Below are 26,663 nucleotides of genomic sequence, written 5' to 3'. Positions count from 1 at the left end.
GGCTGTTGATTTATTGCCATCCTGAGTCTGGTTCTGGGTTTCCATGTATATTAGCACTACAAATCTGGGTCCATTTAGCCGAGAGATGCTCATACATACATCACCGACTCCTGCTCCAAGCCAAGGTCACTTCTGGTTGCATCAATCTTTTCCTAGGGAGGCTACTTCACACACACACACACACACACACACACACACACACACACACACGAATGAAGGCAGAGACTGCAGAGCCACCTCAGATGTAGCAAACTCCCCTCTCTCGCCCCATTTCATCTTTCCTTTATCATGTAAAATGCACTTTAAACTTCCTATTATTTTTATCTGCAAATTGTTGCTGTATACCCCCATCTATTATAACCGTTATCATCGCATCGCTCGCACCTCCTCGCTCAGGCATGGATCTGCAGGACCACGCATCCTTTGTCAATTCCGTTCCCACCCCCTCTTTCTCTCCCCCTGCATCATTTATTGCCACCCCCACCCTTTTGGGGGGCATTTCCACAATGCCGAACACCCCTGTATTGTTTCATCAATCCTGTAGCATTTGGGGGGATTTGGCTGGGTTTGCACTATGCCGAAACCTGTGTAGTTTGATCAGTTCTGTAGCATTTTTCTTACACCTGGCCCTAACCAAACAACAAACAAATAAGCAGCCTCATACCAAATAAGAAGGTTGGTCCATCTAGTTCTGTTCTGTCTAACCTCACTGCCAAAGGCTCTCTAGGATCTCAGGCGGGAGACATTCCCAGCCCTACCTGGAGTTGATGGAAATTGCACTGAGGACCCTCTGCATGCAAAGCAGGTTTTCTGCCCCAAATATTACAATCATTGTAGTTCAGTTGAATGAGCCAATGAGATCTGGGGTAAGTTGCACATGAACAGAGGCTCATGCTGTAAACGATTCATGCAAAGCAGATGCTCTACCACTGAGCAATGTTTGTTCCTGTAAAAATGGAGTAAGATTCTAGTCCTCAGGATTATAAACAAAGGGCCAATTCAAATAAGAACGCAGGAAGCAATATCTGGGTTACAGCAATGTCTGAGTGTCTCACCAGACACAGGAGGGCAATTAAAGGCATAATGAATAGAGACACGTTCCAAGAAACAGGGACCCCTTTCTTTAACTATGTTAATGACCAAAATCAAGTCCTTATTATACCTGCTCCATCTTCTCAGTGGAGACGTTAGTTTAAGTAATAGGTTTGAATGTGTGAATTAATGTCTAAAGTCAATGGACAGAACAAACACTACTAGATGTAATGCTGGTTATTGTTATTGTATTTGTTTAAAAACCAATACAAATTGTTTTTAGGGTTTTGTTTGTTTTTATATATATATATAAAAGAGTGTGACGCGGGTGGCGCTGTGGGTAAAACCTCAGCGCCTAGGACTTGCCGATCGTATGGTCGGTGGTTTGAATTCCCGCGGCGGGGTGAGCTCCCGTCGTTCGGTCCCAGCTCCTGCCCACCTAGCAGTTCGAAAGCACCCTTAAGTGCAAGTAGATAAATAGGTACCGCTTTATAGCGGGAAGGTAAACGGTGTTTCCGTGTGCTGCGCTGGTGCTGGCTCGCCAGAGCAGCTTCGTCACGCTGGCCACGTGACCCGGAAGTGTCTCCGGACAGCGTTGGCCCCTGGCCTCTTAAGTGAGATGGGCGCACAATCCTAGAGTCAGACACGACTGGCCCGTATGGGCAGGGGTACCTTTACCTTTATAAAAGAGTGTAGGAAGCTGCCTTACAGGGGGAAGATACGTAGAGGTGCACGCAAGCTGAGAAGGAATATGGGGCTCCAGTTTGGGAATTCCAATCTGAGACTACCCATGGTGAAAACTGAAGAACCTTCTAGCCCCTTGCAGTTTATAGTATCCTGGAGGAAGCTCTGGGCTGGCTGGAAAACTGATCGGTAAACGTTTGTTGAATGCACCCTGTTGTTGTTGTTGTTACAACAACGACTACTCTTTTGCCTTCTGCGAATATGTCTCAAGGCAACAAAGAGAGTTAAAAACAACATGGAAAATAAAAGCAGGGTTTTGTTTTTAAACCAAACCTGAGGGGTTGCATCCAACCTCCTGAAGTTAATGAGCCTGAGTAGGTCAAGCCCATTAACTTCATTGTGTTTACTATGAGAAAGAACTGGCATTGGCTGCAACCCAGCATAGAGAAGATGCCTGTGGCAGAGACCTGTTTGTCCACCTAGGAAAACTTGTTGGAACAAAAATGTCTTCTGCTGTTTCCACTTTATGCTGCAAATGGTGTATGTGTTGCATGCCTAGATCCCCTCCAATTCCTATAACCTAAAAAAACCATAGCATAACAACCGCACCACTTTCCATCCAGTGTGGCCATTTGCTTCTATGCTGATTGGCAGGCAGAGTGCAGAGGAGATGGCCAGCTCTCTGCTCTCATGGCGCATGCAGGGGTTGTATACAGGGAAGCAGTAATCTCTAGGCAGCCTCCGCCAATTGAATATATTTCAAAAAACCAGATTGAATTAAAATTAGGAGGTTAAATCTTATTTACTGCATTTGCATCCCACCTTTTTTCTCCCAGGAGCTCAAGGTGCCATGAATGCTTTTCCCCACTTGCCATTTTATCCTGATAGGAACCCTGTGAGGTAGGTTAGGCTGAGAGGCAGTGATCAGTCCTAAGGCCACCCTCAGTGAGCTTCATGGCCAAGTGAGGATTTGAACCCTGGTGTCCCAGGTCCTAGTCTGAAACTCTAGCCACCACACCACACCGGTTTTAAAATACGCAAGGGATTTACGAATTTGCGTGTAGGGGGGTGGAGAGAAAACGTGTGATGGTCGCACCAGGACTCTAGGCAAAGTTTGTCCCTTCATTCCAAAAGACACAAAAGCCATTTGTTTTCCCAGTAACAGCCTCTCTGCGTTCACCATTTATCTTTAGTGATCTGTCATGACCTTTTCAAGCTCTTATTTCTGACAGCTTCCAGATACAAGTGAGTCAAACTTCCCTGGAAGGAAACTATCACTCCTAGATAGTTTGCTCAAGAGCAGAAAACACAGGTCAGTCAGCACCAGCATATAAATCCTTCCTTAACAAGACAGTGCAATAAACACATGCGCGCGCACCAAAAGCAAAAAGCAGAAAAGATGTGTGTGTGGGGGGGGGGAGAGCCTCAGAGTGGATGTAACTTTCCGGGAAATAAAACATCTTATTGCCTGGCTCTTGTACACAAAAACACACATGTGCTTGAGACCTGAAGGCTGCAAAAGGCCAATGGTTAAGCTCTCATCAGGGCTGGGTGCACACTGGGCTTAAAAAGAAGCAGCTCAAATAACTCAAAATTCCGCACTGAGAAATTCTGCAATCTAACTTAATGCAAATTATTTGGATTGAAATTACAATCAGACTGCTTGTGTTTTCCCCATTGCGTTTTTCAACACAAAATTTCACTCAGAGAACCAGGACTCCTGAAAATTCAGTCCAGCCTTTTCCTTTGCACCCTCCCATTCCACCCCTCTCCCCCATCTGAGGTCAGAGTTAAGCATGGAAGGGAAATGAGAGAAGGGAATACCATCCTAGTACCATTTGGGTGTAGGGACTACACCAGGGGTTGCCAATGTGGTGCCCTCCAGTGGACATCTTGTGAAGCTGAATGCTGGAAGATTCAGGACAGATAAAAGTACTTGACACAGCACATAGCAAAACTATGGGAACTCACTCTCACAGGAGGCAGTGATGGTCACCAATCTGAATGGCTTTAAAAGAGGACTGGAAAAATTCATGGAGGAGAGGACTATCAATGGCTATGAGCCATGATGGCTATGCTCTGCATCAACTGTTGGAGGCAATAATGCTTCTCAATATTAGCTGCTGGAAACTGCTGGAGGGGAGAGTGCTCTTGTGCTTGAATCCTGCTTGCAGGTTTCTCATGGGTATCTGGCTGGCCACTGTGAAAACAGGATGCTAGACTAGATGGACCACTGGCCTGATCCAGTAGGCTCTTCTTACGTTCATAGATGTTGTTAGACTACAACTCCCATCATTCCTCACCAGCAGTCATGCTGGCTGCGGCTGATGAGAGCTGTAGTCTAACATTTGGATGGCACCATACTAGCTATCCCTGGATTACACAATAGCAGTTATTGTCAGGATGCTGTCAGCAGCTCCCGGCTGGTTGCCCAGGAAAGTATAAGGACAAGGGAAGGTTTATTACCGTCCTTTTTCAATTCAATATTTACAGAGAGAGGCTACAGAACCCAGCCTCTTGGATAATGGCATTGTCCTGAGTGACTATCCACCCTGTCTCTCCCACTTCCTCATTCGTCAATCTCATCATCTCTCCTATGGGTGCTGCTAAGGGCCCTCTGTCTTTGAGCTCTTTGCTCTCCTACTTTCAAGGCTCACTGGGTTCTGGGAGATGGAGGGTCTGTAATGCTTTCTAAAGACACCATGTTTGTCAGCTGTCGCCCCGCTGCTTCCTCCTCCTCCTCCTCCTCCTCCTCCTCCTCCTCCATTATCTCCTCCTCCTCCTCCATTATTTCCCAACTTTTCCCCTCATCTGCCTCTGAGCTGTGGTCTCCTGCAACCCACTGTTGTTAATATATACAGTCTTCCTCTTCCTCCTCCCTGGAAGGGTCAGAATGGGGAGGAGGAGGCGGTCTCCACCATTCCTCCTCTGCCCAGTCCCTGACAGGTATATCGTAAATGTCAGTGAAGAAAAAACTAGGAATGAAAGATGGTAGGTCACATGTATGGGGTTGTTGTTTTTTTGTTAGCATTGAGTGGGAAAACCAATTTACCTAACTGAACGTCTGTGGTGAACCGAAGCCTGTGGATCATGCTGACTTTGAAAGACTTGTAATGGTGGCTGCTTAACATATCCTGGACGGTTGCAATGTCGATCTGTGGGTCCTCTTCAGAGATCTCTTCGCCTCTTGAACCTACACCAAAAAAAGAAAAAGAAAAAAGAAAGATCAAAAACATAAGAGGGCCTGTTTCTGTTGACATACCACTGCAAGGTAAAAGGATTCCGTGCAAAAGTCATTGACAGAACTGCAAAGCAGGTGAGCAAATAAATGCACTTTTGGGTCAAAACCAGAATTTTTAAAAATGCAGGTTCTGTACTAGGATGAATGAAAAGTTATGCTAGTCAATCAAACTTATTGAGTCAGTGTTAGCCATTTGTTCTGTACTTCGTTATTAGTTTTTTGTTGTTGTTTATTTTATTGTACATTGCCTTGACATTTTTGTGACTTAGTGGTTTATAAATATTCTTATAAATAAATAAGCACAAATATCTTGTCTGTTGTATTTGTTTACAGGAAAGGCAGATGTGGGACTCCAAGGCCTCTCCCCACTGACTCTGCTAAAAAACCAGCTCCATCAGGCAAAAGTAGATAGCGAGATTAGGATGATGACAAATAATTTAATTTATATCTCTCCCCTCTTTCTGAAGGAAAGGGACTGCAAGGCTTTCCCATCAATTCAGCTGAGAGACCAATAACCTTTGGATTCTCTTTGAGAGGTGCAGAGAGTTGTTAGCAGATCCCTATTTCCTTCTTAGAGCTACAGTGTCCAGGGTTGTCTGGGAATAATAATAATAATAATAATAATAATAATAATAATAATAATAATAATAATAATTTATTTATACCCCACCCATCTGGCTGGGTTTCCCCAGCCACTGGGCAGCTTCCAACCGAATAATAATAATAATAATAATAATAATAATAATAATAATATATTTATACCCCACCCATCTGGCTGGGTTTCCCCAGCCACTCTGGGCAGCTTCCAACCGAATATTAAAATCAATACAGCATCAGACATTAAAAACTTCCCTAAACAGGGCCGCCTTCAGTTGTCTTTTAAAAGTAAAATAGTTGTTTATTGCCTTGACATCTGCTGGGAGGGTGTTCCACAGGGCAGGCGCCACTACCGAGAAGGCCCTCTGCCTGGTTCCCTGTAACCTCACTTCTTGCAGTGAGCCCTTCGGCACCAGAAGGCCCTCGGCGCTGGACCTCAGTGCTGGAGACACTCCTTCAGGTTTACAGGACCGAGGCTGTTTAGGGCTTTCAAGGTCAGCACTAACACTTTGAATTGTGCTTGGAAATGTACTGGGAGCCAATGAATATCTTTCAGGACTGGTGTTATATGGTCTCGGCTGCCACTCCCAGTCACCAGTCTAGCTGCCGTATTCTGGATTAATTGCAGTTCCCGAGTCACCTTCAAAGGTAGCCCTATGTAGAGTGCATTGCAGTAGTCCAAGTGGGAGATAACTAGAACATGCACCACTCTGGCAAGACAGTCTGCGGGCAGGTAGGGTCTCAGGTACTGATTGTTTAACCAGTCTGGGAACTGTAGCTCTGGGAGGGGAATAAGGGAATCCTCACGGCTCTCAGAGCCCTTAACAAACTCCAGCTCCCAAGTTGCTTTGGCGGAAGCCATAACTGTGTAAAGTAGTATCATAGTGCCTTAAATGCATGGTGTGGATATGGCCAGGGAATGTTGGCAGGGTTCTCCTCTACACCATCACAGAGATCACAACCTTTGTGGGGCTTGTGGGTTCATTGGCAAACCAGAGAAACTGTTGTGGGCAACAAACAAACATAAATACAGTCATACCTCGGGTTACAGATGCTTCAGGTTGCGTGTTTTCGGGTTGCGCACTGCGCCGAACCTGGAAGTACCGGAATGGGTTACTTCTGGGTTTTGGCGCTCGCGCATGCGCAGAAGTAATAAATTGCGCTTTGCGTATGCACAGAAGCGCCGAATCCCGCACGTGCTCAGACACGGTGCTGTGGGTTGCGAATGCTGCAGGTTGTGAACGTGCCTCCCGCATGTATCACGTCTGCAACCCGAGTGTCCACTGTACTATTAACTCAACACACATCCTGTTTTATTGGCTACAATACAATGCTTCTTTTAGGCCTTATTTCAATGGGGGAAGTGGGGGGAGGAGATGCTATGGGGACTGGAGAAGGTTTTTTGCGGGGGCTGTGTGGGTCCATGAGTACCCCACTGTTGATACTTGATATAGCTATTTTTGTGTGCTTTTAAATTCCCCACAAAAGGCGTCAGATATCAGTGTTCTCTCTCTCTCTCTCTCTCTCTGTCTCTGTCTCTCTCTCTCTCACCCCCCCACCCTCCCCGCCTTTTGGCTAAAGTTGCCCAACTTGAGCCTTCAGTTAAGAGAAGGTATTATGTTAAGTCCAGTATGTTTACAGTTCTGTGATGGAAACCCCAAATATTATTTACTTCATATAGTATTCTCTCTGCCATGGCAGAGCTGGCTTCCAAAAATAAAGAAGAAGAAGAAAAAGATAACATCTCATTAAGCCAAAATGGCAATTATGAAAAAAGGTTTTTGGGTCCCCCCCAACCCTTATATAAAAAATACTTTACTATGTTGGATTAACACCAATTTAAAAATTACTATAAAGTGACACACAATTTTTTCTCTCCCATAGAGCAATTTTCAAGCCAGCTGCTAATAAAGCATCTTAGCTGTAAATGATAATTCAGAGGCTTTTAGATAAAGTGGTGCATGGAAACGGCAGAGGAAATTGATTTAGCTTCTTGCAGAAGATACTGCGAGAGTGACACATTTTGTTTAATACGCCAGCTAATGTAGTCCTAAAAGCCGAAACAACTGCCAGTTTCGCAGCCCTAAATTTTGTCATGAGAGATTAATGAAAACACACACACACACACATATATATGAATGAAAGATATTTTTTTTTAATAAATGAGAAGATGGGATTTTAGCAGAGAGGTCTGAAAAGTGGCAGTAAAAATGGGAACATGGCTTGCCAATTTCTGTACATTAATTCTACGCAAGACCAAGACTTTTACATTGCTGGAAAGGGCTCAGTGTGGCAATAATACTTCCAGAGCTCTGACCTTCTAATCCCTGGGTGGGCAAACTGATATCCCAAACCACCGAGCTGCTCTGAAAGTGGGAAGGGCCAGCCTGGTTGCCCTGAAGCGTTTTGTGATAGGCTTATACTGGGTTCTCAGAGGTCACATTCATGCGGTACATTTAAAGCACTTTGATACCAGTTTAAGCAGTCGTCCCCCCCCCCGTCCCCCCCCCCCCCAGATTCTGGGAGCTTGTTAAAGGTGCTGACAGTCGTTAGGAGACCCCTGTTCCCCTCAAAGAGCTACAATTGGCAGAGACCCCTGGGAAGAGTATTGTTTAATCACTCTGGGAGTTGTACCTGGGAACAAACCACAGAACAAAGAATTATTTAGGGGAAGCCATAACTGCTTAAATTTGTACCATAGTGCTTTAAATATATGGTATGGCTGTGTCTATAGTGTGTCACCTAGTGGGAGCTGGGAAGCTATCCATTCCCGTGAAAAGTGAACTGGGAACAAACTACATCTCACATGTAGCACACCCTGGTCAACAAGAGGGCCAGTTCTAGGTTGGGGGGGGGGCTTTCTTTGTCAGTGAGACCTGATAGCCTTACCTGGTCAGGCTGACACTGCTGAAAGCAGTGATGGGTGCTTGGACCTGACCATCCTTTTAGCTCCTCTACAATGCTCTACCAGAGAGATGACAGGTTGGGGGAATCGTGGGGAGTTAAAAGGCTGTCCGGATCCAGTCACTGGGTGCTGCTCTGAGAGTTGGGCCACAGAACAAATTAAGGGATGGGGTCAGGGCAGGCACTGTGGCACTGGATCCTGCCAGGGCCTTGGCCGCTGCCCAAGGATGCAAATGAGTGTGTGTGAAGAGGAAAAGGTGTAGGATTGGTGTAACAAAGGAAGCTGGGGCTTACTGGGCCAAGGGGAGGAAGAGAAACAGGCAAGCGCAAGGGGTGAGTAGGGGCCGTGCATGGCTCACCCCTAAGCTCCCTGTGGCACAGACAAGGAATCCACAAGAAAGGGAAGTCGGTACAAGGACGAGGAGCAGCAGAAACCAATCATGATATCCCCTTGGGAGGGAGCTGATGAAGAGCTGTTGAGGCTATTTTTGCCCAGCCCCTGAGTCGTGCAGAGGCTGGAATCCAGTTCAGTTCTCAGCATGTCCAGGTATTTGCTGGTCTGCACACAATACTGAACAACATACCTGAGAACAGGTACAAACTTCATGTAATAAGGGTCAGGGTAGTAAAAAAGGCACCACAGAACTACCCAAAGTCCATACCACAGCTTGGTGAAATGGAGGGTGATCTGGTCTGCTGCTAGCAGAGCTTTGGTTTGATTTGGACTACAACTCCCATTAGATGCTGTAAGCTTCCCCTCTGATTAAACAACAACGTTAACACATTGACTAGCTTGTTCACGACAGGCATGATCCACTACCAGACCAGCTCCCCAAGCAGCAGTGGCCCCAAAGCTGTCCCTGCAGAGAGACTGATCTGCAGAAGATACTCTCACAACTATATAATCCATGTGGCCAAGCAGTGACTGGTGGAAAGGTGCTTCTCTGGCCAGCCAAGCAAACTGTGGAACTCCCTTCCCCATGAGGGGGGACCAAATGATGAACTGGTCCCAAGTTTGGGCAGGCTCTCCCTGGCCCTGGGTGTAATTTACGCGTATGCAATTTCAGCAGGCAATTTTAAATGGCAAGGATGAGAACACAAGCTTTCTTTTTTTCTTTTTTTAAAGGGTGAGACCTCCAGACTCTGTCCTTTAGTCTTCATAATAACAGAGTCCATTTAATAGAGAACTGGTGGGGTGGGGTGGGGTGGGGTAAACCAGATAAAATATGCTCTGAAAAGCTGCATAATCACTCTAAATAAAACGCAGGGAGGGAAAGGTTCAATTGGGATACAAGGATTAAGGCAGATGGCCCCGTCATTGCAATTTCACACCCCAATGCTGTGCCACGCAAAATCCAACAGGACTTCTGAAACTGTAAAAAGTAAATCAGGCTTGTTTGACTTCCTTTGTGCCTCACAACAAATGGGATCTCTCAGCAAATGCAACACTGCATGCCACAGTAACCACACCAGTCCTACGCAGGTAGGTGGATGGTAATGACTCCTCCGGAGTCATGACAGTGTTTTTCTACTACAGATTCCCAGGTTAATGTGACCATGCTATGGACTATTATCATAACATATAACCAAGAACACAGCTGAACAAAAAGTAATGATGCATGCTCCAGATTCAACTTTCCTCTTTCAACAAGCCTTCTGAGCAGGAGTTTTTTATTCCGATCAGAATCTCAAACTGTTTAAAATTGGTTTTATATACAGGCATCCTCCCACTTATGCGGGGCTACGTTCTGGGCCCCCGCATGCATAAGTGAAATCATGTAAAGTGTTGTTGTTGTTTAGTCATTTAGTCTTGTCCAACTCTTCATGACCCCATGGACCAGAGCACGCCAGGCACTCCTGTCTTCCACTGCCTCCCGCAGTTTGGTCAAACTCATGCTGGTAGCTTCGAGAACATTGTCCAACCATCTCATCCTCTGTCGTCCCCTTCTCCTTGTGCCCTCCATCTTTCCCAACATCAGGGTCTTTTCCGGGGAGTCTTCTCTTCTCATGAGGTGGCCAAAGTACTGGAGCCTCAGCTTCAGGATCTGTCCTTCCAGTGAGCACTTAGGGCTGATTTCCTTAAGAATGGATAGGTTTGATCTTCTTGCAGTCCTCTAAAAAGCATCTTTAAAATAAAAAGGGAAGGAAAGGGATAAAAGATTTTCCTTTATAAACCGAGGGAGCGAACAAACCTGGCTCCAGCAGACCTGCGGGGCTTGAGGTCTTTAGGGGGAAATTGCATGGGAAGCAGGGTTGGGTCAGCTTTCCTTCATGGGTGCCATTTCCCCCCTAGGAGCCCTTGCTCACTTTCCATGCAAGCAGATGCCTTCACTGTCACCACCTTTCTCTCCTCCTCCTGAGGTCAGTCTCTCAGGTATGGCCATGTTGGGGGGACGGTGGACGGTGGCAGGGAGCCTCCACTTGCTCAGCGAGGCTGGTGGAGGGAAGCCAGCAGGAGCAACAGCAGAATCCCAATGGTGGTGAAGCAGCGGGTGTCCCCTTTCCGTTGCCCCTGTGCCTCTCGCCCCATTCCCTCCCTCTTCTTCCTTTCTTCTCTTTACAGTGGTACCTTGGGTTAAGAACTTAATTCGTTCTGGAGGTCCGTTCTTAACCTGAAACTGTTCTTAACCTGAGATACCACTTCAGCTAATGGGGCCTCCCGCTGCCGCCATGCAATTTCTGTTCTCATCCTGAAGCAAAGTTCTTAATCTGAGGTACTATTTCTGGGTTAGTGGAGTCTGTAACCTGAAGCGTCTGTAACCCGAGGTACCACTGTACTGGTAATTGTCTGGCCGGCCCTGTCTTTGGGGAGCCCGGCTTGGCACAGGAGGGTCTCCAGATGAGCTCTACTTCAGTCTGTCATCTTCAGATCTCCAGCTCTCTCCCGTTGTTTCCCGGTATGATTCTACTTATTTATTTCCTGTCACCACACAGATACACAGCCACACACGTGTGTACATGGGGGGATGCCTGTATAAGAACATTTAGTCCAGCATCTTGTTCTCACAGTAGCCAACCAAGGTGGAAAATCCACAAGCACAAGAGCAACTCTCCCCTCCTGCGGTTTCTAGCATCTGGTATTCAGAAGCACTGCTCTCTCCGAGGAGGCAGAATAAGGCCAGCATGACCAGTATATGTAATGGTTTCTATATATGTAATTCTTTTACATATAACGGCATTGTGAAATCGTTTTGAGAAGCATCACAGGAAGGGATACATAAATGAAGTCTAAAAATAAAAGTCATTGAGAGCCTCTTTCAAATGCTCAGTTGTGTAACTAGAAACATGAACCCTGGGGTAAGAGCTATGGTGAGCTAGGGTTAGGGTTTGGACTTGGGAAATGGCAGGTTGAAATCCTGCCTCAGGTTTTGTAGAGATATTCCCCTTTCTCTCTCATAAGCAAGAAAGAATGCCTCTTTCAAGATGGCGTTTGAAAGCCTAACCTTTTTATAAGGGATGAATGAATATGATCTACTGGTTTATTAGCTTTTTAATCTATCAAAAACTGTAAGCTAATAATCTCTGCTGAATAAAAGCATTGATTTTGAATCAGAAGTTCATTTGATTAATTGATTAAAACAGTTTTATTGTTTACTATGATGAATTGATTTCATTCTCTGCAACAATTTAATAAAATTTGCAGATTCAGCAGCAGCACTTTTTAATCGAAACATTTAATTGATTAATCTAACATAGGGTGGCAACTTTTTTTTTCCTGTTGAGGGTCTCATTCCCTTGGGGTAAATGGTTGGGCAACACATGCTGACTGTTCAAAGCCAGCAGTTGGCAAGAACGAGGTTGGGGTATGCCTCCCTAATCAACCTCCCTTTACTCTGGTTGTTGTGGAAGGAAGAGGCTGCTTTTGCAAGGGGTCTCAAGTGACTGCTCACAGAGGCTTTTTGAAGGTATGGCAAGGGCTGGAGGCTGTTCACTCCTCATCTCACCAATGTCTTGACTACATTTCTCAGCCTTGATGAACAATGGATAAAGGGAGGCCTCTAAGGTGGGGTGGGGGGCAACCTCAGGCTCAGAGGTGGCTGAATCTGGCCTTCTAAATTTACTCAAAAGAATTTGAGCTCAAAGGAGATCCTCAAACTTAAGACACTTGCTGATTTTTTGACATCTGATAAACTTCACAACTTGTTTTTATGTGTGTTGCGCCTAAATATGGCAGACTCTCTCACTTAGAGCTGCAAATTTAAGCAATTAAGATTTGTAGTTAGGTAAAAGTCTTGATCTTTTTTGTTAACTGATGCAGATTTTATTATACTGAACTGTTTAAAAGCATTAATAAATATGAATAAAAATATACTTGTTCTAATGGCACAAGATTAGACAGCAATGTCCTCTCAGACCAGCTGATTATATGATCAAATCAGACCTCTCTGGACCTCTAAGAGGGGCTGTTCTAGGCCTCTCTATTGGTCTTGCTTCTCACCCTCCTTGTGTGTTTTTGTTCCTGGATAGAATATGTCCTTGAACTCTGATAATGCCTTTTGATTGTCTGTGAGTAAGATAGAGGTGTGTATGTACGAAACTAGCCTCCTATACAAATGTAACATTAACATTTGTTGCCCTGCACACTTTGGCTCCAACCAACACCGGCATGTGGCCCCTGGAAGGCTGCACAGAAGATAGATAGATAGATAATACTTTATTCGGCTATAGGCCCACAAGGTAAAACCAATCAATAAATAAAATAGCATTTTACATTCTAAAATATCAACTAAAATATTTCAACGCATAATCTCCTTCACGTTACATACAATCTCTAGATGTACCATATTGTGGCCTTGAATATAAAGATGGTGGATAGAGTTTACTAGATTTTTAATAGTCATGCAGCATTCCATGAAGTCTTTTATATGAAAGAACTGAATTCAGGAATCTGGCAACCTGTAATGTTCTATAAGAGTCAATGTCCTGGAGTAGATAGGCTAGATGTAATTCAGGTGGTTTAGCAACAGTTTCCAAAATGATTGAACTCAGAATCCTTGATCAGGGAACAATATATAAAGGACAATTAAACAAGATATGATAAAGGGATTCTATTGATTTGTTGTCACATGCGCATAAAACAGAGGTTTTACCGTTAGAAAATCTATTGCTCAGCACATTTGAGGGGAACACATTAAATCTGGCTCTAACAAAAGCGAATCTATGCGACGCAACCGATAAGGTAGACAGATATCGAGGTATCTGGGACATAAATGTAATGCCCTGATTTATCGGGGAACATGTACCTCCACCTGTAGTAAGATTTTGTTGCAAATCAACCTTCTCCAATCTTTGTTTGATGACCTTTTTTGCTGTAATTAGATCTAAATTTAGTATATCGGAAGGCGAGATTCCATAAGACAACAGTTTGGAATGGATTTTTGTTGCCCATGGGCTGGTAAATTCATCTCTCCAAAGGCACTGAATAAGATGGTAATTGGGCAATTTATGCCAAAGGGACAGCCAGTAATTAAAGGCATGTCTCCACATTAGGATCTCTAAGGAGGGGGTCTTAAGTTCTAAGCGAATAGCCGAGTTGCTTACACAGGAGGGTAGTTTCAAAAGGCGTCTGAGAAAAAGATTTTGCAATGTCACCAGAGGCATGAGGTTTACAAAAGCGCCCCATAAAGGGACCGCCTCAGTCTTCTCCGATAAAGAAAACAATGCCCGACCTGAAGAATTTGGATCAAATGATTCAGCAGAGGAAACACAGCCCAGAATAACTAAGGAGATAGTACAAGAATACTTGGCTAGTTTAGATGTATTCAAGTCTCCAGGGCCAGATGAAATGCATCCAAGAGTATTAAAAGAACTGGCAGATGTGATCTCAGAACCACTGGCAGTCATCTTTGAGAATTCCTGGAGAACAGGCGAAGTCCCGGCAGACTGGAGGAGGGCAAATGTTGTCCCTATTTCCAAAAAGGGGAAAAGAGAGGACCCAAATAATTACCGCCCAGTCAGTCTGACATCAATACCAGGGAAGATTCTGGAGCAGATCATTAAGCAAACAGTTTGTGAGCACCTAGAAAGGAATGCTGTGATCACCAATAGTCAGCATGGATTTCTGAAAAATAAGTCATGTCAGACTAACCTGATCTCGTTTTTTGACAGAATTACAAGCCTGGTAGATGAAGGGAACGCAGTGGATGTAGCCTACCTTGATTTCAGCAAGGCATTTGACAAGGTGCCCCATGATATTCTTGTAAAGAAGCTGGTAAAATGCGGTCTTGACTTTGCTACCACTCAGTGGATTTGTAACTGGCTGACTGACCGAACCCAAAGGGTGCTCATCAATGGTTCCTCTTCATCCTGGAGAAGAGTGACTAGTGGGGTGCCACAGGGTTCTGTCTTGGGCCCGGTCTTATTCAACATCTTTATCAACGACTTGGATGATGGACTCAAGGGCATCCTGATCAAATTTGCAGATGACACCAAACTGGGAGGGGTGGCTAACACCCCAGAGGACAGGATCACACTTCAAAACGACCTTGACAGATTGGAGAACTGGGCCAAAACAAACAAGATGAATTTTAACAGGGAAAAAGGTAAAGTATTGCACTTGGGCAAAAAAACTGAGAGGCACAAATATAAGATGGGTGACACCTGGCTTGAGAGCACTACATGTGAAAAGGATCTAGGAGTCTTGGTTGACCACAAACTTGACATGAGCCAACAGTGTGACGCGACAGCTAAAAAAGCCAATGCAATTCTGGGCTGCATCAATAGGAGTATAGCATCTAGATCAAGGGAAGTAATAGTGCCACTGTATTCTGCTCTGGTCAGACCTCACCTGGAGTACTGTGTCCAGTTCTGGACACCACAGTTCAAGAAGGACACTGACAAACTGGAACGTGTCCAGAGGAGGGCAACCAAAATGGTCAAAGGCCTGGAAACGATGCCTTATGAGGAACGGCTAAGGGAGCTGGGCATGTTTAGCCTGGAGAAGAGGAGGCTAAGGGGTGATATGATAGCCATGTTCAAATATATAAAAGGATGTCACATAGAGGAGGGAGAAAGGTTGTTTTCTGCTGCTCCAGAGAAGCGGACACGGAGCAATGGATCCAAACTGCAGGAAAGAAGATTCCACCTAAACATTAGGAAGAACTTCCTGACAGTAAGAGCTGTTCGACAGTGGAATTTGCTGCCAAGGAGTGTGGTGGAGTCTCCTTCTTTGGAGGTCTTTAAGCAGAGGCTTGACAACCATATGTCAGGAGTGCTCTGATGGTGTTTCCTGCTTGGCAGGGGGTTGGACTCGATGGCCCTTGTGGTCTCTTCCAACTCTATGATTCTATGATTCTAAAGGGTACAAAATCAATGAGATATATATATATGCAAATGCTTGAATTAGGGAGGCAGAAATCTGACCCTCGGCTGCACAGAGAGGCAGTGGGGCATGTGCCCCATGTGACTCAGGGTGCTGGGGTGTATCTGTTTGCCCCTTACGATAGATAGTAAGCTTCACAAATGCCATGTTCAAGCAGCTGAGTCAAAAGGGTTAAGGCCCATGAAACAGCACCCACGCAGGAGAAACAGAATTAGCAGGAAGTTGGAGTTGTTGGAGAATATGTGAAGCTCTAAGTAACAGCTGAGTGGCAGTGTTGGCAACAGCAGCTGGCATGTCAGGAATAGCTATGCGAGGATCTGGAAGGGAAAAAACAACAAAACGCCAGAAACACAGACCCCCTTGCCCCTGGGGTGGTGGTGTAATTTCAGTGGAAGTGGGGAGGGAGACCAGCATTCTGCAAGCAGGCACCTTCCAGAGCTTGGGACTACAACTCCCATCAACCCTGGCCATTGGCCATGCTGCCTAGGGGCTGATGGCAGTTGTAGTCCCAACAATGTCTGGAGGCACCAGGTTGGGGAACGGCTGGTCTCAAGTCTTTGGATCCCACCCTATGCACCATTACTAGGGAGCAAGCCCCACTGACCACAGTGGGGCTTGCTTTTGAGTAAAAGTAGCATTGTGCTCCAAGACTGAGCCACAAAGACTAAATAAAACAAAAACGGAATCCCCACACAGTAGATTTTAAGAGCCTTTGTTGAAATAATTTCATGTGCATTCTTAAGAACATGGACCCATTTCATTGTTTGAAGTCACAGCCACTGCCATGATTCTGAGAAATAGCACCTTTCTCAAATGCACCCTTGACAGGACCTTTTGCAGAAGCAGAGCAAGGTATTGTGTTTAAACTTTTTTTAGTTTGCTTTTCCTTTACAGCAGGGAAAGAACAGAAATTATTAGGAAAACCACTGACAAAGAAGAAGAAAAGAAATAGTGAGCCATCTATGAGATATGAGCTGACAATATGAACACAGGAAACAGCCTTAAATCAAGTCTAGCTGCCAGCACCAGGATCCCCGGATCAGGCTTCCGGGATGAATTCTTCCACTAGATCGGAGCCTGGGACTAAGACCAGTCCCATTTTATAGAAGAGTTCTGCTTCCTGCCTGCTCCCCTCTACCCAAGACTGACAGACTCCCTTTTATCTTTTAGGGGCATGGCTTCTCCTTGGCCCTCCCTCCACACAGATTGGCAGAGTGGCTCCCCATCCTCCAAGAAACCAACACACGAGTCCTCTACTTTTAGGGGGTATGGCTTCTTCTCAAACAGGTTGCAGTTCCAGGCTTATTAGGAACTGCCTTATACTGTCAGACCATTGGTCTATCTGGCTCAGTACTACCTACACTGACTGGCAGCAGCTCTCCAGGTCACAGATTCAATCCCCTGGATGGTATCCAATGCCAGTCCTTCTCAGAGTAGACCCATTGAAAATACCATGCACGACTAAACTTAGGTTCATTACTTTCAGTGGGTTTACCCTGAGTAAAACTTGGAGACAACCTCTTGTATGAAACCCTAATGAGCCACTGCAAATGAATGTGGACAACATTGGGCTAGAGGGACCAACCACCTGACTCTGTCTAAGGCGTGTCCTAAGGGAAGGGCTGTAGCTCAGTGCCAGAGCATCTGCCTTGCATGCAGAAGGTCCCAGGTTCAATCTCTGGCAGCATCTCAACAAGGCTCTGATGAGTGTGTGGCAAAGGCAGGGGGACGGAGGCTAACTCAGGAGAGAGGGGCAGCAGTTTATGGGGTTTGGTGCCACCCATGAGTCAGGAGCCTGGGCTAAAGGAAGGGTCAGGGTCCAAGCAGTCAAGAGATGGAGGTGGGGGTGCAGGAATAGGCTTTTCAGGTGAGGGACGGGCTGGTCAAGTCTCCACTGCCCTCTTCCCTGCTGTCACCTAGAACCAGGAGGGGCTTCAAGAGGGAAGCGCAGAATAAGTCTCAGGTTGCATGCACTCTGCTTCTTCGGATGAGGGTACTTAAGCTGGGGGGGAGAGGGGCATGGTGGTCAGCTGCTCAGTTGGGAAACTTAATGCCAGCTATGTAGTCACTAGGAGCATGTGTATCCAGTGCACCTTAGGAACTTCTGGAAGCACATGATTTTGTCAATAAAGAATTAAACTGCTTGCCGGCCTTGGCTGGGTGTGCTCAGGACACATCTCCAGGAAGGACTGTGAATGTCTCCTGCCTAAAGCACATCCAATCAGTGCAGACAATATTGACCTAGAATGGACCCAATGATCTGACCCAGTGCCAGGCAGCTTCCTATGTTCCTGCCTTGGGAGCAGTGCAAGAAAATGGCAAAACGTTAATATCAACAATACAGAAGACGAAATCTTTAGCCTTGCTGCTTCAAATATCAAATCAAGGGCAGCCCATACCATGACCCCTAGATGTTACTGGACTGCAACTTCCATCGTCCCCAACTGCTGGCCAAGCTGGTGGGGGCTGATGGGAGCTGGAGCCCAACCAAAGCTGGTAAGCCACCCCTGCATCAGAGACCGAACAAATCTCCTGTTTCTCCAAGAAAATAACAACACAAGGTTAACCATGCAGCACCCCCACAAAAAGACCCACATTCCCTTATTACTTCAATGTACTAGTATATTGCTTAATGAAAGTTCTTAATTGTAATTCAATTAATTACATACACAGCTTCCCCAATTACATTTTCCAATAAGACATTGGCTTTGGTACAGGTCTAAAGGCACTTAACCAATTTTAATATATTAAGACCAATTTCCCTTGAATACTAATTACTATCTAACGATGAAATGAGAACCAGGAACTTTCCAGAAGCTGGGTGGGAGGTATAAAAGTAAATTAAGCGTGAATAGTTGGGGGACCTCGTAAAAGAGAGAGAGAGAAAGAGAGAGAGAGGAGAGAAAAAACAGGCAACGGCATTCCAAATATGAGTCTTACTGTATGTTTCAAAAGTCCCAAATATGGGAAGTGTTTTGTTAATCCTTTTGACAGCAGCAAGGGCTCTGTGGAAAAGGAGACATCTTGCTGTGTATTTGTGCTAACACAAAGCCCTCTTTTTTTAACTTAATCCCTTTGAAATATAAATGATACACTGGCTGAAAAAGAGAATTTTGGCTTGCATTTCACTAGCATCTGTTCAGCTCTGTGCAGAGAATGGATGGATATCCTCTCTCACACACATATATCACACACAATCATATATTGCACATATACATATCACACACACATTACATACGTACCGTGAGTGGAACATCTGAAATAACTCTCGTACTGAAACTCCTTTATCAGAATAAACAACTAACTTTAATTACAGCAGCTAAAATTAGACCGAAACGTATCGTGCAATTGCAGCCACTTCCAAAGGATGTGAAGAGCTCATTCACAGCTGTCCAATTCCTCACATTTTCTTTCCCCTCCACTTTGATATGCCTTAAATACTGAGTTAAGAGAAAAGAAGCAGCAAACTTAAACATATTGAGCTATGAGATAATGCCCTCTTAAACAAGAGCCAGGGTGGTATAGCGGCTAGAGTCTGGGATTTGGACCTGGGAAATCAGGGTTCAAATTCCCACTCAGCCATGAAGCTCTCTGGGTGATGCTGAGGACCAGTCACTCCCTCTCAGCCTCACCTACCTCACAGGGTTGTTGTGTGGATTAAATGAGGGGGTGAACCAGAAATGCCCCCTGGAGCCCCTTGGAGGAAAAAAAGATGACATAAAGATATGATAAGCAAGGAAGCTCACTGGAATCTAATCCTTAGAAAATATAGGTTAGTTGGCTTGGGCTGTTTCTTTACTTGTGTGCTTATTTATTTAGAATACTTACATTATGCTTTATAGCTTCAAGAAGTTCTCAGAGACACTTACAAAAGAGCTTCAGAAGTCTCATGATCTCTGAGTCAAGGGAGTGGACTTCACTCAGCCCATGATGGTCTACTGACATCAGACAGGCTCTTTCACCAAACTCTTTTTGGGGCCTGCTTAAAACATTTTTGTGTAGACAAGCTTATGCTACTTTAAACAGTTATGGCTTCCCCAAAAGCATCCTGGGAGCTGTAGTTTGTTAAGGCTGCTGAGAGTTGTTAGGAGACCCTTAGTCCCCTCCTGGAGCTACAATTCCCAGAGTCCCTTGGGAAGAGGGACTGAAAGTTAAACCACTATTGAGAATGCTAGTTCACCTACCCACCTTTCAGATTTGGCCTGCGAGGTTGATCTTGATAAGGATCCAGCCCATGCAGCTAAAATGGTCCCCCCCCCCCCCCAGTATGTAAGAATGACCTGATTGGTCAATAAGCAATGGATCTGGCGGGCTGGCTTAAGAGATTAAAGATTATGTGGTTTAGAAATGCTTTTAAACAAATAAAAAGTAGAAGGAATGCTGGTAAAAGCCTGAGAAGAAGGGGTCAACCTCTGTAACAAGCCAGGCCATCCTTGCTCAGGTTTCTTGGAGCAGAAGGGTAGATCGGTGACTGGGGCAGGAGAGAGAGGGAGAGGGAAAGGGAAAGGGAGAGGTTCATAACAGGCTCGTAACTTCACAAGCACAGAGGTTAGCAGAAAACAGATTAATCATGAAGTGATAGGGTGCAGACTATTTAACCGAAAAGGTATGGAAATCAATCACTGTAGTTTTGGAAAGAGAAGTCTTTCTGGCAGGGAGGGAAGATGGCTTTGGGGGCAGTTGGGAAGAGGAAGGAAGAAAATAAAGAAATAGCCAGATCTTCTTCCAACTTTGCTTGCCCAGCCTGGGGGATCTAGAGGACATAAACAATGTGACCTTAAGCAGCTTTTACGAGAGCGCAAGAGAGGGAGGGAAAGGGCCAACAACGTACTATTCTCGCGGACGAGGCAGAATTCCAAAGTGCTCTGGCTCTCCAAGGTACAGTCTAAGTCAACAGGGACGTTGGGCTCGTTCTGCTTCTCCAGCCGGTACTGAGGGCCTGAAAACAGACAATACATTTACAGGATTTCTTTCAGCTTGGGCAGGGGGGAAGGGGGTATTTTTTTGGAGGGAGGGGAGAAATAAAACATTGAAGCAGGGGTGGGGAACCTCAAGCTCAAGAGTCAACTGTGGCCCTCTAGGCCTCTCTATCTGGCCCTCATAACTCTCCCCGAGCCACATACCCACACTCCCTTAGCCACACAACCTCATTGGCTCTGGCTCACACAGTATTTTTCCTTGTCCAGAATATGTCCTTGAACTCTGCTGAAACTTCTTGCTTCCATGGATGAAATAGAGAGAGGGATATTTAGAAATTAGCCTGCTGAACAAAGATAAAAATTTATCCTGATTGCTCTGCCCACTTCTGCCTCTGGCCCTGCCCACCACTGGCATGCAGCTCTCAGAAGGTCTTCCAGAAGGGATTGCGACCCTCGGGGCAGAAGATGGTTCCCCACATCAGCATTAAAGGACTCCAGATGAGACAGAGTCTGAACAGATAAATAGTGAAGACCACATTTAGTTATTTATACTTCTTAACACCTCTCTGCCATGTAAGGCAGACCAGTATTGTTCCCATTTTAGTACTGAAAGAATGTAGATGTAGAGCAAATAGATTTGCGCCCCAAGAAAAATCCCACCCACTAATTCCATGCCTCAAGGAGGGATCTGAATTTAGTAATCTGGCAAATTCCAAATGGTGTACCAGGGTGCATTGGTGTACCATAAGGGAACTTGTGTGATGGGACATAAAGTTAATTAGAGAATTAAAGACTCCTGTGATCATATTGTACCTGCCCATTCAGAGATGCACTGCCGTCTAATTCTGCTACATTGCACCGAGATATGAATGTATATCTTCCCACCCTGGGAAAAGGCTCCCTTCTGTGTCTGTGCATGAGTCATGATCTGGTCTACCCTCCCTTCCAGGAAGTCTTCACTTGAAGATAGAAAACTCTTATACCTCTCTGCATCAAGTATAAGCAGATCATTCAGTCCTTCTAGATAAAGAAAATGTTCAGCACCAGATGAGGTTGCCTGCTGCACCTCTTTATGAGTCTCTGCTTTGTGCAGGCTTCTTCCTAATCAGGAATACCCAGATCAGCAACAACCAGGCCCTCAACTCGGTGAAGGAAGAATCTGCTTTGAGGGCAAGTCATTAAATATTACAACACACACTGGAAATCAACCCCTCCAGTTTTAATGCAGAAAACAGTAACAGAGATTTGGTAAACGCTGTTCTAATTCAAAGGCATGTGATGACCATTCTCAACCTTTGACTCCTTTAAGGCTCTGAAATGCTTCCCCTTCTCTTAAGAATTTGTGGAGTGGCTGTAATGGGTTGCAGGAGGAAGGTGCAGAGAAAAAGAGCAGACAATGCTTTCTCTGGAACGGGAGTTAAGTGTCTCATCGTAATCCTCTCATAATTCAAACTCAGCAAAGCATTTACAAATATTTAAAAAGCACAGGCAAAAACAAAAACGGGCGCCTCGGACATCACATTGGTTACGAGATGGAACGTGTTAAGACAATTAATTTTAAAATTTACGGCGGCTGGGTTTCAATTATGGCTCCTCTGCCCTTCCTGCTCTCCCTTCCTCCTCCCCCCCCGCCCCAGTCGTGTGAAGAGTACTCCTCTCTCTGTGCCAGTGTAGTTTGCTCTTGATGCAGCATTGATTTGTCGGGGAAAATGAATACTCTCCCTCTCTACTCTTGGTGACTTTCTTGAACAGATGCAGAAAAAGCAGCCGATTTCTGGGCTGCAGGGGGGGGGGAGCGAGTCCCCATGTGGCTGGCGCAATCAGAAATGGCACATGTAGCTGGTTCCAGGCATTTAGGAAACCAATTGCACTCTGAGAAACAAGCAACTAGCAAAAAAAAAAAAAAAGGAAAGGAAAGGAAAGGGGGGAAAGGCGCACGTGAATGCACACGCACACACAAAGAGGGATAGGAGAGGTGAGAGAACAAAGCAAAATAAAAACAAAACAAAACCACTTGCACACAAAAAGAAACACAAAGCATCCCAGAACAAAGTGGAAAGCACTTGCTCATCTTTTTAAAAAAAGAAACCACCCCTGTGTGCGTGTCTGTGATAAAGTCAAAGCTCAAAAGCTAGGAAAGGAACAAATTGGGGGGGGGGGGGATAAGTTGTGTCAAATAAGGAAAAACACATTTTATCCATGATAGCTTAAAAAAAAAAAGAACAAAAAAGGCATTGCCATGAGTGCCAAAAGCAGACGCTAAAATGGAAACTGTGCGTGTGTGTATTGTCAGACGTGGATTAAGAACTGAGCAGCCCTGTGTAAAACAATCCTCAGAACTGAGAACAGCCCCCGCTCTTGGCACCCGTGGCTGGAAAGATCCCAGTTGCCACATTTGCTTAGAAATTTGCTGCTGGCACCCATTAATGACACAACGGCTTGGAAAGCGTTGTGTTGATTAATGATCTCCCTTTTGATCAATTAATGGATTGTCTTTAAAATCAATTGGTATGCCTCCGAAACTTTTAAGAATATGGGTGCTTTTTATACATAAAAAAGATAGTTGAAAAGTATAAAACAGATTACAATTCAACCAAAGGAAGCTACCTGCAAGAAAGGCTAAGGGATGGGTTTTCCTTTCCATCCGTAATTATGGGAACAAACAACCAAGGAAAAGGAGTAGACTTAAAACCAAGAGCTGGTATACATTTGACATTTGCCCCAGGCAATCCATACATAAAGTGGCATATATCTGGGTGTGATTTTAACCTGGAGCTTCCATGTCCATTCTCCCTGTTTTCCACTGTTTGCTGTTTCAAGTAACCCTCCTTTGTAGAAACTGCTCCACACCAAAAACTCCCCCACTGAAACAACAACGAACAAAGGTATACATGGAAAATGTCCTTTTGGGGTTTTCTGAGGAGAGGGGAACTCCAGATTTAGCAGGGAGAACATTTGGGACAGGAGTTGTTTCTGGTGAATGTTGTATGGATGATGTGGAAAGGAAGGATACACACGAATGGGTGGAGCCTACAGCTCACATAGAAGATCACAGCCTGAGTTGTTTCATTACAACAGCTCATTTGCAAATTCTAGACTTAGTAACCTGGGAAAATGGGACACAGATAGGCTAGCTGTTGAATATATATTTCTGCAGCTTTAGCCACAGTGAGAGGGGCTGCTGAGAGCTGGAGTCCAAACAAGATCTAGAAGGGCTATGTATTTCTCAGCCCTAATCCAAGAGGCACCCCCTTCTGTCTCTTGCATGAAATAGGGAATACCACTTTTTAGATTACGGATGAAGGATCTGTGGCCCTCCAGAAGTTGCTGGTCTACAACACCCATTCGCCCCAGCTAGCCTAGCCAATGGCCAGGGATGTAGGGAGATGAGAATCCAGCAACATCTGGCTACTGCAGCTGGTGATGGGAAGTAGTTGGTAGTTCAGACTTTTAATCTCAGGGTTATGGGTTTGAGCCCCACATTGAGCAAAAGATTCCTGCATCACAGGGGGTTGGACTAGATGGCTCTTATGGTCCCTTACAATTCTATGATTCTATGATTCTTCATGGGAAATGAAAACGGAACAGGAGTGATGGTTTTAGGAAGGCACACCGTGACAATGGGAGAGTTCCTAGATTAATCAAAAAGCAAAGGGGGATTCCTAGAAGTGACTTCCAATGGTGGCTATCGTTGTTGTTAGGATTTTTTATAATGCTTTCTAACACTGACTTTGCAAAGGAGCATACAAAATAAACATCAAACAAATAATGATCACAATAAAATATAATAAACTTATCTTTTTTTTAAAAGCAAACCAATGAACTACCAGCAAGAGAAAAAGTGTGTTAGTATGAAAACAGAAACATTGGCTGCTTCTGGAAAGGAGTGGGGGAAAGGAGGAGCTACATATAATATACAAATTCATGGAAGAGAAGTCAATCCATGACCATTGGCCACAACACCTAAACAGAAGCTCCAGCTTCCTCTGAAGTCTACCCACAAAAAAATACTTGCTGGGGAAAGCACAGGTGTCTTCATGCCCTGATTACCCAGAGGCCACTGGGGTGTGTGTACAGGATCACCCATTCGTAACTGATTACGTAATTTCCCTTTATTTAACTCTGCTGGAAGGCATGAACTCAGCCTGGGGGGGGGGGAACTAAATGGTGTGAGGTTGCAGCCACAGCTTAGTTGCAAAAGTCCTGGGTTCAATCCCTGGCATCTTCATGTAGCACTGGGAGAGACTCCGTGGGTTGTACCCCATGCAAGTCCTATTGAGAGGAGGCCAGCTGAAATTATTATTTTATCTGTTAGTCACTTCTGTCGCAGAGCAACACAAAGTGACTTACATAAAAACCAGTTAAGAACAAGTCTAGCAAAAGTATAAAACCACGTATCTACAGAGAAAAGGCAGGGCTTACAGATTGTGCCCCAGTTCAGATTCAGGGCTGGAAGTCTGGTGCCAAAAAATAAAGATGGTGCCAGGTGTGCCTTCTTGGGGAGAGCATTCCACAAATGAAAAGACATAATCTTGTGTTGCCAGTCTCTAAACTTCCCATGGAGGAGACACATGAAGACAGGCCTCAAATGGTGATCCCAGGGTCTGGGTGGGTTTATGTGGGGAGAGGCGGTCCTTGCGGCACCTGGGTTCTGAGCCAATATAAAGCTTTGTAGGTCAAAACCTGATCTTTGCATTAAGCCTGGAAACAAATTTGTAGCACACGACTAATAGGTCAATTGATTCGAGTAGGTCTACTCTGAGTAGTGCTTAGTTGGGCACAACCTCCACGGATGCTGCACTTCAGCCACAAGCAGTCACATATGTGGGGCTGCTAACACTAGAATGTGTTTGGTAAACAATCCACATCTCCCTCACTGCCCCCCCCCCATTTCACAGGTTTTTTTTTTGTTTCCTGACCTATTGCTTAAACATTTCCCTTCTAGCAGCTGGTTTCAAAATTAAAAAACAAAACAAAACTGAATGTGACCTGCGAAGGTTAACAATTCTGCCTTCTTATGCTGCACCCTGCCAAAAAGAAAAAAAAAAGCCCCTCCACCCCCAGATGACGAGATGTATAACCAAATTAAACAATTCCCTCAACAAAAGAGTGAAAAGCTGGACCCTATTATACTGAGCCATCCCGCTGGCCGGTTAAATTGCAAAAGGCTTCAGAAAGGCTTTTGAAAGCCTGACCCATCAGTTCTAATTTTTAAAACTTATCCTTTCAGTCAAGGCGAGAAAAAGGCCCAATTCCAACTTTTATCTCTGCTAAGAAAGTGCTGTTATCTCGGGGGCTGATGTCAGGGAGCTCTATCTCTCTTTCTGCTGACAAGCAGAGACGAGGAGAGATAAGATTGGGAACGAATCTCACTTCTCAGAGTAAATAAATAATCAATACTCATCTAAATGTAAATGAGAAAGTATCCCCCTCTGATAACAGGACTCTTATCAAAGAGCCAATTTTCCCAGAGACACTGGGCCTCCGCCAAATCACCATCACTCTGCCTGGACCCTAATGGCTAAAAATGGTCACTAAATTGAACCGATCACCAGAGATCAAGTAAGTTTGGGCCTGGGCTACTTTCACAGCCCCAATGTTTGGGAATGCAATTGTGCCCCCATTAACTTTCAATAGCAATGAAGAATGCATAGGTCAAGGAAGATGAAGCTGCAACAATAAACCTCGAAACCTGTTCTTTTTCCTTCCCCCCACCTTCAGGAAAATGAGAGAAGCAAATGCTATAAACAGGTTCCCCCCCCCACTCTTTTCTTTAAAAAGGCTGTAAGAAAGAGAAAGTTGTGAATTGGGTCAAAATTACACAAAGATACATTCCTTTTTTTTGGTACTGATGAGTTGTTTTTAAACAAAGATGTGGAATAAATTGTTGTTTGCCAGGAGGACACTAAGTTTGATCCTGAGAAGCCAGCATGGAAAAAGGATGCTTTACGTGAATTCGTCGTAG

The 26,663-nt window shown here is 44.9% G+C and overlaps 1 protein-coding gene across 14 annotated transcripts in view; it reads right to left on the bottom strand.

Annotated features, from left to right (window-relative positions):
* MAPKAP1 (MAPK associated protein 1) overlaps positions 1-26,663 on the bottom strand; it is a 185,212-nt gene that overhangs the window by 36,533 nt on the left and 122,016 nt on the right. For 11 of the 14 annotated variants that reach the window (XM_053374367.1, XM_053374362.1, XM_053374359.1 and 8 more), the window contains 2 exons: positions 20,611-20,718; positions 4,769-4,909 (listed from right to left, as the gene is read on the bottom strand). In XM_053374367.1, the coding sequence (XP_053230342.1) occupies positions 4,769-4,909; positions 20,611-20,718 (249 nt within the window). The remainder of the gene's footprint in view (positions 1-4,768; positions 4,910-20,610; positions 20,719-26,663) is intronic. The other 3 variants (XM_053374364.1, XM_053374368.1, XM_053374372.1) reach the window with 1 other exon arrangement.

The sequence above is a fragment of the Podarcis raffonei genome, chromosome Z (genome assembly GCF_027172205.1).
Source record: "Podarcis raffonei isolate rPodRaf1 chromosome Z, rPodRaf1.pri, whole genome shotgun sequence".
Taxonomy (NCBI): domain Eukaryota; kingdom Metazoa; phylum Chordata; class Lepidosauria; order Squamata; family Lacertidae; genus Podarcis; species Podarcis raffonei.
This window is presented reverse-complemented; position numbering and strand designations above follow the sequence as displayed.